This window comes from Mustela nivalis, assembly GCF_964662115.1.
Source record: "Mustela nivalis genome assembly, chromosome: 12".
NCBI lineage: Eukaryota > Metazoa > Chordata > Mammalia > Carnivora > Mustelidae > Mustela > Mustela nivalis.
This window is the reverse complement of record NC_139031.1, coordinates 27,601,683-27,616,208: the sequence shown is the minus strand read 5'-3', so window position 1 is coordinate 27,616,208 and position 14,526 is coordinate 27,601,683. Positions and strand designations below refer to the sequence as shown.

Here is a 14,526-nt window from a genome sequence, read left to right as displayed (position 1 = left end):
AACCTGGAAAAATGGCGCCCATTGCAATGATTTTGAAATCATTGATATCGTGTGATAATGCATGATAATGCGTCCAACTGGTCACAAAAACAGTCATTTGTTCTCTTCAAAATTACCCAAAGACAGAATTTAACCTTTTCCATAATTTACACTTGCATATTGGGAAAGAATTTCTTCCTTCCATCTATGTATTCCTTCAGTTCGCATGCAATAGTATTATTTTTGATAGAGAAAAATAGTTGATAAGAAGGGTATTCAAAGTGACTCTGCAAAAGCAACCCACGTTTAAGTTTTTAATAGTTTTTAATAGTGTTCTGGGTTGAATGGTTATCCTAATGTAAGAAGGGTTATCCTAAGATTCCCTCTTTGTGAAATTATTCATTAATTATTAATAAATTATTAATTGCTCCGAACTACTTATTTAATTGGAGGAGTAGAAACATTAAAATTAAGTTTGGAAAACCAAAACTATATATGGTGCAGTAAGTAGCATTGTTTTTCCTGATCATTTTATTTAAAAACTGGGCAGTCTTCTTATTTTAGTAGTTCTGTTTTCCTTTAAGCAAGCTTTTCAAGGCAGTTTTATGCTCATTTCTTGCCACAGCACCCATACCTAGATGCCAGTCTCTGCTCTGATAGCCTGACTTCCTTTTATACTTTGTTTTACTTAAACTGGCTTGTAATTGTAGACTTGCTTTGTGTCATAGCTTTGAAATTGTCAAGGTAAGCAACAGCAATGAAGGTTGCAATTGCTCGGTTGAAAAATGTTGTGACTTTTTCTTAAGCTTAAATATCAACTCTCTCAATTTTCTCCGACTACAGAGGCCAGTAATAGTAGCCATGAGTCTCGTATTGGTCTAGCTGAGGGGCTGGAATCCGAGAAGAAGGCAGTTATACCCCTTGTGATCGTGTCAGCCCTGACTTTTATCTGTCTAGTGGTTCTTGTGGGTATTCTCATCTACTGGAGGTAAGTTGAGTGCTTGTTCTAGACCTGTGTTTCATAAAGCTTAGATTTTGCCTGTTTTTTACCTGAAAGTTCTTCAAAGCGTATTCAGAATTCATTTTACTTGAGAGCGCTGTTAATTTAACTATGAATAAGGTGATTTTGTAAATCCAGAGACATAAAAGATTTGACTGTTCTTCATACTTCCGTGAAACAAAGTTAAAATGGAGGAACTCTGGCTTCAGTTATTATATAATCCAGTATTTTGGCAGCATACTTTCATATTAATCTCATTAACATTCAGACATTATCATGACGTTTAACGTAAATCTAAGCTTCTCAGCCTAAATGCTCCAGCTGTTAATAATTTCAAAAGTTACTGTTTCAGAAAACATAATTCTTGATATAGTAAAAACATAGTTTATTTATAATAGGATTTTATCACATCAAACCTCATACTGATAACCAAAAACATTTTATGATTACATAAAAGTGAAAATCAAGTAATTAAAATATGAATATAATGAGAAAATAAAGTTGATGGCTCTATTAAGATGCATGGAATTTAAAAATTAATTATAATTTGCCTTGGGGATGAAATACAGCTTTTCTATCATTGATATCCTATTAAGACATTTAAAGGACAAAGAAAATTGCACCCATCAGAAGCTTCCCTTCCCATAACAAGCAGAACACACTGCAAATTAGGGAGTTTACTGGGGAAACAATGAAAGTCAGTAGAACTATTATAACTGTCTCTAAGAAAACAAAAACTTTATGACAATATAAGGAATCATAGCTTAGTAATTTCTTCCTATGTTTTAAAAGAGAATTTTGTTCAGAAGTTTTATAATTAATTCCTTTCTTTGCAACATCTTTCTATGAGTTCATAAGACACTCTTTATGTGTTATCCTAAAATTGATTCCCTCAGTTTATTCAAAAATATTTACCGTGTTTACTATTTCCCATGTGTGCAGTACAATGTTGACTACTATGGGAAATATAAAAAATGAATGAATGAATGAATGAGTGAGTGAATGAGAGTCACTATGGCTGGGAAATTTATGCTATTGAAAATTTTCCATGAAAAATTTATAACATACTATATCAATGAAAATGCTAATGGGAACAGTAGTCAGAGAACAAGGGATCTTGATAGTCCCAGAAGACAGCCGCAGTTGGGTAGGACTCAGAAAGCGGAGACAAAGGAGACCAGCCTTCCGGGCAGAAACACCGCAGGCCGGAAGGATGGAAAGCAGGGGGCAGCGGGGTGTGTCTGAGACAGTGAGATCTGGAGCATGTCATTGCATGTGGTTGGACATTGGTTGGCGAAGGTAGAATGTTTCCATGACCAGCTGTATTTCATCTCTGACTACCTTGACAGAAAAGAGTAAACTGCAGAGTACAGAGAACAGATCATACTTTTGTTATCATACATGAGTTGGGAGTCCGTTTTGTGTAGAACGTGATGCAAACAAAGCTGGTTTCTTCACTGATTCCTATAATTGCCAGTGACTCTTTTTATGGAAGATTCCGTGCTCAGCAGAGTAGCATGAACCCCGTACACAATCCATAAATGCTTTTTCAACAAGAATTCATATTGCTTTTCTCCCTACTCCCCACTAAGTTTGTTGGCCAAACTTTTTACCAACACTGATTTTGTGTTTGTTCAGATTTCTGGTTTCTATCTCATATGATTTTCCCTGCCAAACCAATTTTTGAAGTTAATTGGAATTAGAGTTAATTTTAAAAAATAAGTTGGAAAAAAACCCCAAATTATGCTTCATTAAAAATGGTATTCTAATAAATTTCTAATAACAATTTCAGATGGTTTGCCGTTATAATGTTGCAATAATTAGAATGAAAATTTTAATCTTTTTTACTTAGTATTTCAAGTTTATTTTTTGCAAATTTGAAAGTGTCTTACTTAATATGATTTGGTATTTCATGGAAAATTAAAATCTGTAATGGTTTTTATATTTTATTCATAATGGGTCACCTCATCTGTGTTATGTGCAAAAAAAGGATAGAAATTACTGGTTGAAAATATTAAGTTGACTTTCGCCAATAAGATATTTCTCTTTTCCTTGCAAATAACACTTTCTGTACCTTGAATTCAGTGCATTAGCTTAAAATATGAGCACTCTGATGATTTCATGTGTATATTTTATATCTCTCTATCAAACAGTTTGATAAAACCTGTCACTTGTTTACTTATCTATTTAAAATTTAACATAACTGCCCTTGGCACATTCATTTGAAATTAACTCACTTCAAAATGTAACTTTTTAGATCAGTAATCCACCAGGGATATTACTTGGTGACACAAAATGACAATGTTAGTGCATTCTTCAAGGTTTTTGTGAGATATTCAAATTCTGGTGTAGACCCATATGCTTTCGCTAGCCAGTAAGAAAATGCTTTAGACCTTGGTGGAAAGAACAGCCTGTGGAAAAGTTACAAAACAGAATGGCATACCAACAGAAGTCCTAGGAGTAAACAGTCCTTATGAGTCTTTCCCGAGCTGATATATTTAAATGTTTTTCTAACCTAATTTCTTAGAAAAGGTGATATAATGGGTCTTTTGTCTCTTTACCTAACTCGAGCTGGCCCCCTAAGTTTTGAGAACGAACGAGAGGTGATAAAATCTGAGTCCCTTTCCCAGTTCTGCCAGCATTAGTTCTATGATCGTGGGCACGTCACTTAGCCACCTAGGAACTGGTTTTCCTCTCTCTACCATATCACGGGAGGGTTCATTAGATCGTGTCTAAGATTGCAGTCAGCCCTTCTTTAGGATTTCTGTGATGAACGCAGCATAAAGAATAAATATGGTTATAATTGTATAAGGATACAAAAAATGGAATTATAATTACACATTTCTAGCTTTTAATTTTAAGTACTTACTGTGATGAAAAGGTGTAAATCAAATAATCAGATTAACATTGATTGATAGGACCTATGTCTACAAGTTTAAAACAGTCATCACTTTTTTCATCATGGCTGAGTGATAATTAGCAAGAGACATAGTTATCAACACTTAGCACATAGACGTGAAGACATTCACTGCTTATACAGAACAGATGGACTATAGATATTGAATCTTGTCATACATTAAATAATATGCCTTGAAATTATTTTCCAGATGTTTTAAGGTAGAATTTACATGAGCCAAATCGTTAAGTTTCTAAGTTGCAAAATGACTTCAATATGGAATATTGTCAAAAAAGTTCTTTTTAAAGAAGACAAAGGACAAACTTTTGAGAGCTTTTTAAATAGTTGGAACCTAAAAAACACCAAAGGTATAATCAACAAAATAGCACTCTATGAAAAGCAGTATTGAAAAAAACTTTATGTGGACAGTTGCAATAATTGGCTTTGGGAAGTGGGAAGACAAGCAATATGAGTTCTCTCTTGATCTTAAATTTGAATTTATGAGTCTCTAAGGAGAGCCACCAACCCAGAATGGAGGCCTACCAGTACCATGCTGTCTCTATTAGAAAGTCCCTTCCTAGGTGAAACTGCACAATACAATACACGGAAGCAATATATTTTTACCTTCATCAAGAATTTATGCTACGTATTTTAACTTTTCCCACTTACAGATTTTTTGGTATGATTTCATAACATTCTTTGGTGGCTTGTTAATACAAGTAACACCAACGGACCACTTAGTTGCTGGACCAACAAATACTTGCTTATATAACTAAAAAAGAATAGAGCTGCTATTTACCCAGGTCCCACAATGAATATTAAATCTATTAAACCCTAATGCCTGTAAGTTTTAGTTTACCTTTTTCTGTTCTGTGAGGTGCTGCCTTCTTTCCGTTTTCTCTGACCCATCCTCTCTCTATGCATCCATCCGTCCATCCATCTTCCTCTGGATACATATATTTCACCGCTCCCTTCCAAATGTTTTGAGATTTTACGTTATCCCATTTGAGGCCCAAGTAGGCAAGAAGTCTAGGATGCAGCTGAATAGCCTATGGCTAATGGGGTTTAGTTACTCCTGGAAATCCATCTAATCATTCAACATTTAACCCCTTGTACTCTTGGTACTGTAAACGGAGCATACACTATTTGATTTTCATGAATCAAAAGACATGGGCCCATCTTTTAAAAACCATAATGAGTATACAGGCACAAAACAAGTATATTGCAAAATAATAACCCTAACTAACAATTAATTTAAATTTTTTTAAATTAATAGAATAGAATAGAATAGAATAGAATTCAGAATAGAATTCAGAAAGCAAAGGTCAACCTTGGATTAATTAACCATACTTTTCAAAACAGTCTTTGTAAAGCAGTGGAGGTTTGTGTTGGGTGAAGTGAAAAGAGAGAAACCGGAGTGCTGGAGGCTACTTAGAAATGAAAAGCTTATTCACAGAGAAGATACCGCCAAGCTGGTATCTCAGGGGGATGGTGTTTGCCTGGCATATTCACGAGTGAAGCGTCTTGGTCAGGAGAACCATGTTTAAAGCAGGGTATAACATACTGAGTGAGGACAGGACAAGGCATGTTCAGTGATCTACAACTTGTTTGTATTATTGGAGCGTAAACTTCAAGGAGAAAGTTAAGACAGGTGAGGGCCATAGCTAGGTAGCATGGAAGTACTGAAAGATCTTGGGTGCCAGTATCTAAAAATCTGTCAAGTACAGAACTTAAGCCAATATATCAATGTAATAAGGAGATAGATTTTTGGCTTGATACCAAAAAAAATATCAACAAGTAAGAGGCATAACAGTGGAATAAAAAAGGCCTTCTCTCTGGGTACCACTTAGAGGTACTTAGAACGAGTTTTCAGTTAGTCTGAAAAAGAAATATCTAGCAGCTAAAGATGACTCATACAGGAGCGAGGTCCTTGTCACCGGCGATAATCTTCCTATGTCAGAGAGATTCTTAGATCTGTGATCTTGCACTCGGTCCCTTAAGACATTTTACCACTTTAAGATTCATTGAAAAATAAGCAGAAACCCGTTTACCAGCTTGTGTGACCCCATTGTAAAGGAATCAAAGAGATTTAACTGGGATCTTAAGAGAAGTATCAAACCCAGTGTTTTCCTATCGGTGTGGCAGGACCTGCTACTTCGGAGGTTGCACAGATAAACCAAGTCCCCCGCCCCCCGCCCCCCAAACTGTAGTTTCTGCTCCGGTCTGTCTCAGTTATGCTCAAACGCGGACTTCCAGCTGGGTAGTTCCTTTATCATGAGACCTGTGGCCCATCCCGTTCTTCATAGTCTGCTGTACTCTTTCCACTTTCCAGGATGACCTAGCTCAGGTCCCTCTGACACTTGATGCCACGTCCATTCATCTTCCCCCTACACCACTTGTTCTCTCTTGAAGACGTTTCTATGTTCTCTTGATTATCTGTATCCTCTTTCAAAGGCTTATATGATCACAGCAGAGGGCTGGTTTTTACAACACACATCATTGCTTTTGGTTGTTGTTGTTGTTGTTGTTGTTGTTGTTTTAGCTTGTGATATTAAGGTTACAAATAAACTACATAATTTTTTACTACTCATACTTATAGCAGTGAACTCCTTGAGCAAATATTTTGGGGCACCTAACCACTTTCAGATGGGGGGGGCACCTACCACTGCTCTTTGCACTGAAGACTAACACTGCGTTTAGACAAAGCCCCTTGCCTTCGTGTGGCTTACATTCTGATGAGGGCAACTAAAACCATGTCAGACAAATATATAAGTAGGGAATTTTGGAATGCGATAAGTGACACAAAGCCGACAAAAGGGAAGATAATAGTGACATGGAGGCATGAGCTGGTACTTTTAGCAACATGGTCAGGGAAGGACTGTCACGGGAAGTGGCATTTGAGCTAGTGCAAAAATGATGGGAAGGAGGCAGGTGATCAGAAGGAATGTCAAGAGCCAAGGCCCTAACGTGAACTGATGGGTCCTCTTAGACGGAGAAACAGAGGACCAGTGTGGGCCTGGGCCTAGAAGTGGGGGGTGTTAGGAGAGGACACCCCGATGTAGGTGGGGGACCAAGTCACGGAGGGTCTTATAACCCTCGCTGAAGTAATCAAATATCATTCTAATTCCCTGGTGAGGCCACTGAAGAATTTTATGCAGGGAACTGATTACTGAAAGAATTTTACCATTGAGGTGTGTCCTGTAAGAACAAGTGTTATGTTAAAGCGCATTAGAATAAATATCTTGTAGCTTGAATCTTAAATGGAAAAGGAGATTGGCATTTTTACCCAAACAGATATTTCTATTTAAGCCTAACCACTCGTGAATAATATTTCAAATAAATTAAATGACCCACATCAAAGAGTGTCATTAGCAGTTCTAATTATCTAAATTTTTTTAATTAAGTATGGTTTGCATTAGTTTAAAGCAGCAGTTGGTTCTTTGCTCTTCTCAATAGTGTGTGGTGTGCTCTTACCAGATGTTACTCTTATTATCTGAATGAAAATAGATTCAGGTGACATTGCAGGTCATAGTTGTCGTTGATTCCCAATATATTCATTCTCAAAACCCTCGTCAACAAGGCTAGCATCTGTTGGAAAGAAAATCACGCCTCTTTTTGGTTATAGGCTCATTATTTCCTCACTTTGTTCTGTCGTTACTGCATTACCATACTCACAGTGCAAAGCTGTCTTCCTTTTCCATCAAAAGATTACCACTGTGGAATTACATCTCTGCATAGTCATAGCTACCTTTTGCTAGCAGCTGAATATGCTCAAAAAGGTAGAGTCACTTAAATAGTGAATGAAAAAAGCTTTAGGCTTTTTTCCACTCCAGTCCAGTCCAAGGTGGTGGGACACACTGGTAGGTCACAACGGTGGGAGAGTAACCAAGGTGTTGAAGTGTCCTTAGCCCGGCAAAATCTCACTGGGTGCCAACCAACTACAACTTCAATTGCCATCTCTGCTTTCAGCATGTCTGATAGTTCCTCACACGGTGGCATCTGACACATGTAGAATTGAGATCCATTTGGAGATCATAAAAGTCTTTAATACTTCGTGTTTTGTAAAATAGAGATAGCTTTCCATTTATGTTTTAATTCTGGCAATTTCTGCCATAATTTTCAAGCAGCTCAGAAGGTGTCTTATGGCAGCTAGTAAATAAATTGCTTTTTTTCTTTCCAGGAAATGCTTCCAGACTGCACACTTTTATTTAGAAGACAGCACATCTCCTCGAGTAATATCCACACCTCCAACACCTATCTTTCCAATTTCAGGTAATAGCTTCAGGTGTGACCACGAGTAGCAGTAGCGGCTAGATGTTGAGTGAAAAGGATAATGCAGGAAGGTTTGTCCTGACTGAAATACTTTGCAAATGGCTCTGAAGGAGATGCGTAAATACTTCAGGTGCCCAAAGCATTTATTACTGCCATGTACCAGGCATTAAGGTTTCTATCTTATTCTCATTAATTTTGAACATTCTTAACCATATAGATGATATAGCAAAATAACTCAATATTCAGGTATAGTCTGTTAACCATAAACATAGCAATAAAATATTATTTAGGAATAAGGCTGACCTTCAGTCATTTCTAGTATTTTAGTGGAAACCGGAACCATGACAGTCAGACTAAACCAATGCAGTAAGGCTGCATAGGACAAAATAACAAAGATAAGGATAAAGCTCAGTTTCTTTCCCATCATCTGAATTTATGTGAGAAGAGTTTCCTTAACTACCGTAGGGGGAAAAAAATTATAAAATAGTGAGAGTAGAAGAAAAACACGAGCGCACAAAGAATGTGTAATTGCCTGAAATTCTGAAAGTCACAATGTCAAACAGTTTGAAGACTGTCTATTTTTAGCAGAACTTACCTGGTTAACAATATTGAGGAATTAGCCAGGGTCATTTTGACTAAGACATCCGTTGACCCTCGAGTTCACCCTGCTAAGATCACAGACACTTATTTGATTAACATTTTATAACATTTCAGAATGAAAAGTAGTAACAAAAAAGGAACTGCCTAGAAATATGTGAACCACGGAAGAAGCTCTGGAGGGTAGAGGATAAAACAAAGACACAGAAAACCACCGAACCAGGGAAAACAGAAGGAAGTCTTTTTAAATGGACTGAGACTCTATATGTTATTGGTAGAGGCCCAAGTTCCACAGGATGTTATCTTCTGAAATCTTATGATTTAAAAAACATTTTAAAAAAAGAGAGAGAGAAGCACTTTCTGTGTAATTTCAGGGGGGCATAGGAATTAGAAGTATTTGGCTTATTTCTTTGATGCACTCTGAGCCTAGCCACCACTTATTTCTGTTTTTCTAGAATATTTTAAAACTCTGTACCGTTATTCTAGTACAGCACACTTTCTCATTAACACCTTCAGAATTCTGAGGTGGGCAGCTCTCAGGTGTCTGTTGCATTTTGGTTCCCTTCCCCTTCATACCTCGTCTACAGACGCCGTCAGCATGGGTAAGCAAATTAACATGCTATCACCCCAAGTCCCATATCGGTAATTATTATCAATAAATAATCCCAAATCAGGACCTTGGCCAGGAACTCCAAGAGAAGCCCCTGTCTTGCTTCTCATAAGAGTTGGGATCAAGGGCATTTCCTCATGTCACCTGGGCTGCAGGTCACCCAGAGACCTGCCTTTTCATGTAGAATCAGAAACTAAAAGCTATGTTAGTCTCACTTGCAGACCAGTTCGTGAAAGAAATGACCAAACCACGTGACTGTAACTAAAAAGTAGTCTGTTTGGTTGTGAAAAGAGGTTCACGGTGCAGGATAACATCTATGGGATTGAAGGACCCTTTTGAGAAGAGCTAATGATTTAGATGTGACAAGTTATTTCTGTTTTCTTGTCTAATTATAAAAGCTACTTCCAGGCAAGATCCTTAGGCAGATGTGAAAGCAGAATTACACCTTTGTCTTGTGTTTCTCAAGCTTAACTGGCTAATTCAATTTTAGTATTCAGGTACGCTTATCTAAGAGAGAGAACAGATGGAGCCTACTTTTTAAAAAAATCAACAAATTCTTGGTAACTGAAGCTTAAAAATATTAAATGGCCTAGATGCTGAACATCTGTTGATGTAAATAAGTGTTTCTAGTGAAATGTGTTTGATATTTCCTTGTCAGAGAAATCACTTGTGAAATTGCATACTGTGAACCAGTAATATGTTTAATCTAAGAAAGTCTTTCCAGAGGGGGGGAGGAGAAAAAAACAGAACCAGTAAAATAATTTGGCCCCTTCACAATTAATTAACAGATCCAATGACTTTGTTTACATAGCATATTTTCAAGTTAGAGTTCTTGAAATCTTACATATTAAAAGTCCCAAAGGTTTTTGGCATAATCCTTAATGAATAGTCTGCATATCAATGTTTTATTTATAGAGAGAAGGAAGAAATGTTTTCACATGTAAACATCTGACTAACTGTAAAACATTAACTTATGTAATTTTATAAAACTGAAATTACACTATATATTAGGTCTAGTTCATGGTAAAATTGAAAATATTTCTACATTTTTTTTTACCCAGAAATCATATTCATGTTAAATGTGTTAACAAAAATGCAACTCCTACTCATGTTAAAGAAAGTTACCCAAAAAAAGATGCACTCCCTTGATAAGATGTGACACTTTGGTGGTATTCATTATTTAACGTTAAAAACTAATTCTTGTTTCTTCAGAGTGTGAACGGAAAAGAGATTCAAGATCAAATCAGAATTATAAAATGCAAGTTATGATGGATAATAAATTTGGAGGAAAATTGATCATTGTCGCTTAATGTTTCATTGAAAGCTATAATTACCTTGGGATTGTAGGAATAATTGAACTTTGAAGCTGTTTGAGAAGAAGGCACTTTATAAATTGTATAAATGAGGGGCATATTCCTTTCTGTTGAATTATCCTTTCCAAACTAATTTTTTTTTTAATTTACTTAGATGATGTTGGAGCAATTCCAATAAAGCACTTTCCAAAGCATGTTGCAGACTTACATGCAAGTAGTGGGTTTACTGAAGAATTTGAGGTATGATTTTAATATGCCTATTTTAAATAATATGGAAAATAGCAAATTTAAAAGATTAAACAGTAGGCTATTTCTTGACTTAAAGACTATTTTCACTTCTAGGAAGAATATTAGTTCTGTAATCACTTATGTGTTTAGATGTGTTATGGTTACCGTATAATTTAGAAAACTGGTTTTCCATTTTAAAAGCCAAGTTATTGTTATTGCTAATTTCCTCCCATAAAGTACAGAATTCCACTATTCCTCTTTTAACCTGAATTAGTAACACTGACTCCTTTTAATTTTTAAACTATATAAATTATACTAAACTACTAAATTTCATGATTTTCAACCAAAGTACATTTAAACTCTTAGTTGTAAATATTACATCAGTATAAATGCAGAAGCATTTATTATGCAAGGTCTAATAAATATTATTCAAGGTAAAGTCCCATCTTATCCTCAAGAAAATATGCATTTCTAAAACACATTTGAACTGCACAATCAGTAAAAATGTTTCTAGTAATATTCCATAAAATGCTTTTCATTAGAAGAGGCAGAGAAATTTGCTGCAAATTTATCATGGCCCACTAAACTATCAGTTAATTTCAAAATGAGGAATCATAAACCCAGAGTTAACAATGACAACCGCACAAACATAAAAAGTTACCATTTTTGAGCCCTCCCTAATATGCCGGTCCCCACACTAAACTGCTTCTATATTCAATCTTCACCCAGCTCTGGAAGTTGATTTTTATTTCTGTTCATATTAATGATAAAAATCCGCTTCCATAGAAGTCAGTTGACAACTCCAAAATGACAGAGCTGGGACCCTTATCATGATGAGCCTTGAGCGATGTCTAGAATCAATGAATCATTATACTGTACACCCGAAACTAATATAACCCTGCATGTTAACTCTACTTCAATTTAAATGAAAAACTAATTAATTTTAAAAAATAGCAGGGCTTGGGATTCAGACCTGGGTCTGTGATTTTCAAACATAATACTTTCCATTCCACCAAACAAGGGATCCTGAGCCTCCCCTCCAGCCCCTCCCCTCTAGGAAACATCACATTGCTTTTCTGTCCACACCACCCCCACAACCTAGAAGTGTTCTACGGACTTCCCTCTTCGAAGCACTTGGAGCTCTGATCCTGATCAGGGGGTGTCCCACTCTCTCCCTTGCACCCAGCAACTGCCTCCCAGGAGTCACAACAGCCAAGATATGTTTAGGGAAGGAAAATGCCATAAATTAGAAAACTTTAAGAAATCAAAAGAAATAGAAGTGAAATGTGATACATTTTCACTAAATTAATAATAATAGAAGCCAATTCATAATTTTTTTTTTAGAGATTTGATTTATTTATTTGTCAGAGAGAGAGACTGAGAAAGTGAGCACAAGCAGGGAGAGCAGCAGGCTCTGCTGAGCAGGGATCAGGACTCGATCCCAGGACCACGGGATCATGACCTAAGCTGAAGGCAGATGCTTAAACAACTGAGCCACCCAGGCGTCCCAAGCCAATTCATTAAATCTTAAAAGAAATCTCAGTCATTGAAATAGAAAGCAGTATGAGGTAATGACTAAGTAAAGTGGAATAATATAAAGAATTACATATTTAAAACATCAAATTATTTTTTCTTACCATAATAGAGACCAGAGGGTAGGTGATGCCGTGTTAACTTACAAAAACTGTTAGACTCGCATCAAACAAATCGTAATTGAAAGAGGGAGAATGTGTCAAGGAGGGGTTTCATTTTCCAGATGTTAAAAACCACAAGGAGAAATAGACAATTTATAATAAAAGTTGCTGATAGCACATGCACAAAGGCAAATTCAGAGTTTTAATGACTATAAAATCGTTTTCAATATTATTTATCAGTTCACAATAATTAAATTAATAAAATAACCACATTTTTACTCAAAAGTTATTCTTAATTCCATTGCTTTTAACTCACAGTCTAATTCAAGAAAACATTTCATTAACTTAATAATTAGCTTAATAACTAATAAAGCTATGCCTTTTAAGTGGTTCATAATATTAAGTTGTATTTAAATCTAGAGTCAGAATGGCTAACTGCAAAAAAGGCCTGAAAAGCTTATCTATAGGAGGTCTGGGCCATTTGCCGATGAGTCAGATTCACGTTTGGGTTATATGCTTTCTCAGAAATTATAAAGCTTTCATGTTATTATCTTAATACTAAATAATTCTAAGTTCCTACATAATGTATTTAGATAGAAAACATCTCTGAAAAGGATTTTTATTCATTTAAAAAAGATAATTGGCAGAAATAATTTTTCTGAACCCCTCAAAGTTTAAATTAAAAAGAGGTCTACTAATTAAATATGTTGAAAGTAATGGTATCTAAATTTTGTTTCAAAATGATATAGTATATGCAATTTAAAAATTTTTATAAGAATTTTTAATGTTCTGACAGCTCTAAATCTGTTACAAACCACCTAATAGGATACTGTTTACTCTTTAAAATTGCTCAAAATAAATAAAAAAATGTGTCACTAATTCAGAGTTTCAAATAGTGCTATAGTGGCCAAATAATACTGTATTTGGATATCAGCAAATCCGATTAATGCAACAAAATGTGTCATCAAATATATGGTGTTTCCCATCTGCATTTTTTATATTCATATTATTATATCACTGTCCCCTTTTAAAAGTGTTATTGTTTTTCCTTTTTACATAATTTTAAGGTTCCCAATTGTTAGAAGCTTTGATTTGCATGCAACTGTTTGAAACATTCCGTTTTGTTACGATTTGACAAATGTATATATTGCATGATCATAGTTTTCCATTGTAAACCTAATATGAACGCTTTTTTTTCTCATTTGTCGTGTGCTGTGGAATTTGATTTCTTTACTTTTTTGGCATTCATTCCCTCATTAGACACTGAAAGAGTTTTACCAGGTAAGGCATTATTTCACTGCATTTTATTTTAGCCAAGAAATAGTTATAACATGTAAAAAAAAAAAAAAAAAGTGTTTTGGGGGATAGCCTGATTTGTTTGTGTTGTCTTCTATGTTATATTTTTAAGGCACTTTGTCTGCAAGGGTAGGTGTTCAAATGTCCTACGTACCTTTCTTTACAGGAAGTGCAGAGCTGTACTGTGGACTTAGGTATCACAGCAGACAGCTCCAATCACCCTGACAACAAGCACAAGAACCGGTACATCAATATCGTTGCCTGTGAGTGTTTTCTCAGCTCTGTCCGGGCTCTGTTAGCGTTGCCAGACTCAGGGTCTTCCACGCTGTCCTCACCTCTGCCAGAAGACCTCGGTAGCGCTGTTCTCGGACCTGGGGATCAGGGAATCAGGCTTGTGTGAGCAAGCACATGGCATTAGAGTCCTCTAACTGAATTACAGCCTGCAATTAACGACAGGTCTCCTTTAAACAAAACAAACTCCAACTGTAGTCAAGGCACTTCTTTAAGCCCCGTGGGCTCTAAATCTGTTCTTAGGGTCTCCCTCGTCCTTTCTATTCCCGAGTCCTGTTTTCACTTGAGATCTGTTTACTTCTAGGTGAATTTACTAACCCAATAGATTTTCTTTAGAATTTATTTTCCCTTCTAGCCTTTTCTTCCCTTTCTTGCCATTCTTCCTGGGGTCTTATAAAAGGCGAGTTGTT

The 14,526-nt window shown here is 35.9% G+C and overlaps 1 protein-coding gene across 5 annotated transcripts in view; it reads left to right on the top strand.

The window, feature by feature from the left end:
- The window catches only part of PTPRZ1 (protein tyrosine phosphatase receptor type Z1), a 176,652-nt gene that overhangs the window by 137,352 nt on the left and 24,774 nt on the right, over positions 1–14,526 (top strand). For 3 of the 5 annotated variants that reach the window (XM_082692236.1, XM_082692233.1, XM_082692235.1), the window contains 5 exons: positions 823–967; positions 8,056–8,147; positions 10,822–10,907; positions 13,790–13,810; positions 13,992–14,088. In XM_082692236.1, the coding sequence (XP_082548362.1) occupies positions 823–967; positions 8,056–8,147; positions 10,822–10,907; positions 13,790–13,810; positions 13,992–14,088 (441 nt within the window). The remainder of the gene's footprint in view (positions 1–822; positions 968–8,055; positions 8,148–10,821; positions 10,908–13,789; positions 13,811–13,991; positions 14,089–14,526) is intronic. The other 2 variants (XM_082692237.1, XM_082692234.1) reach the window with 1 other exon arrangement.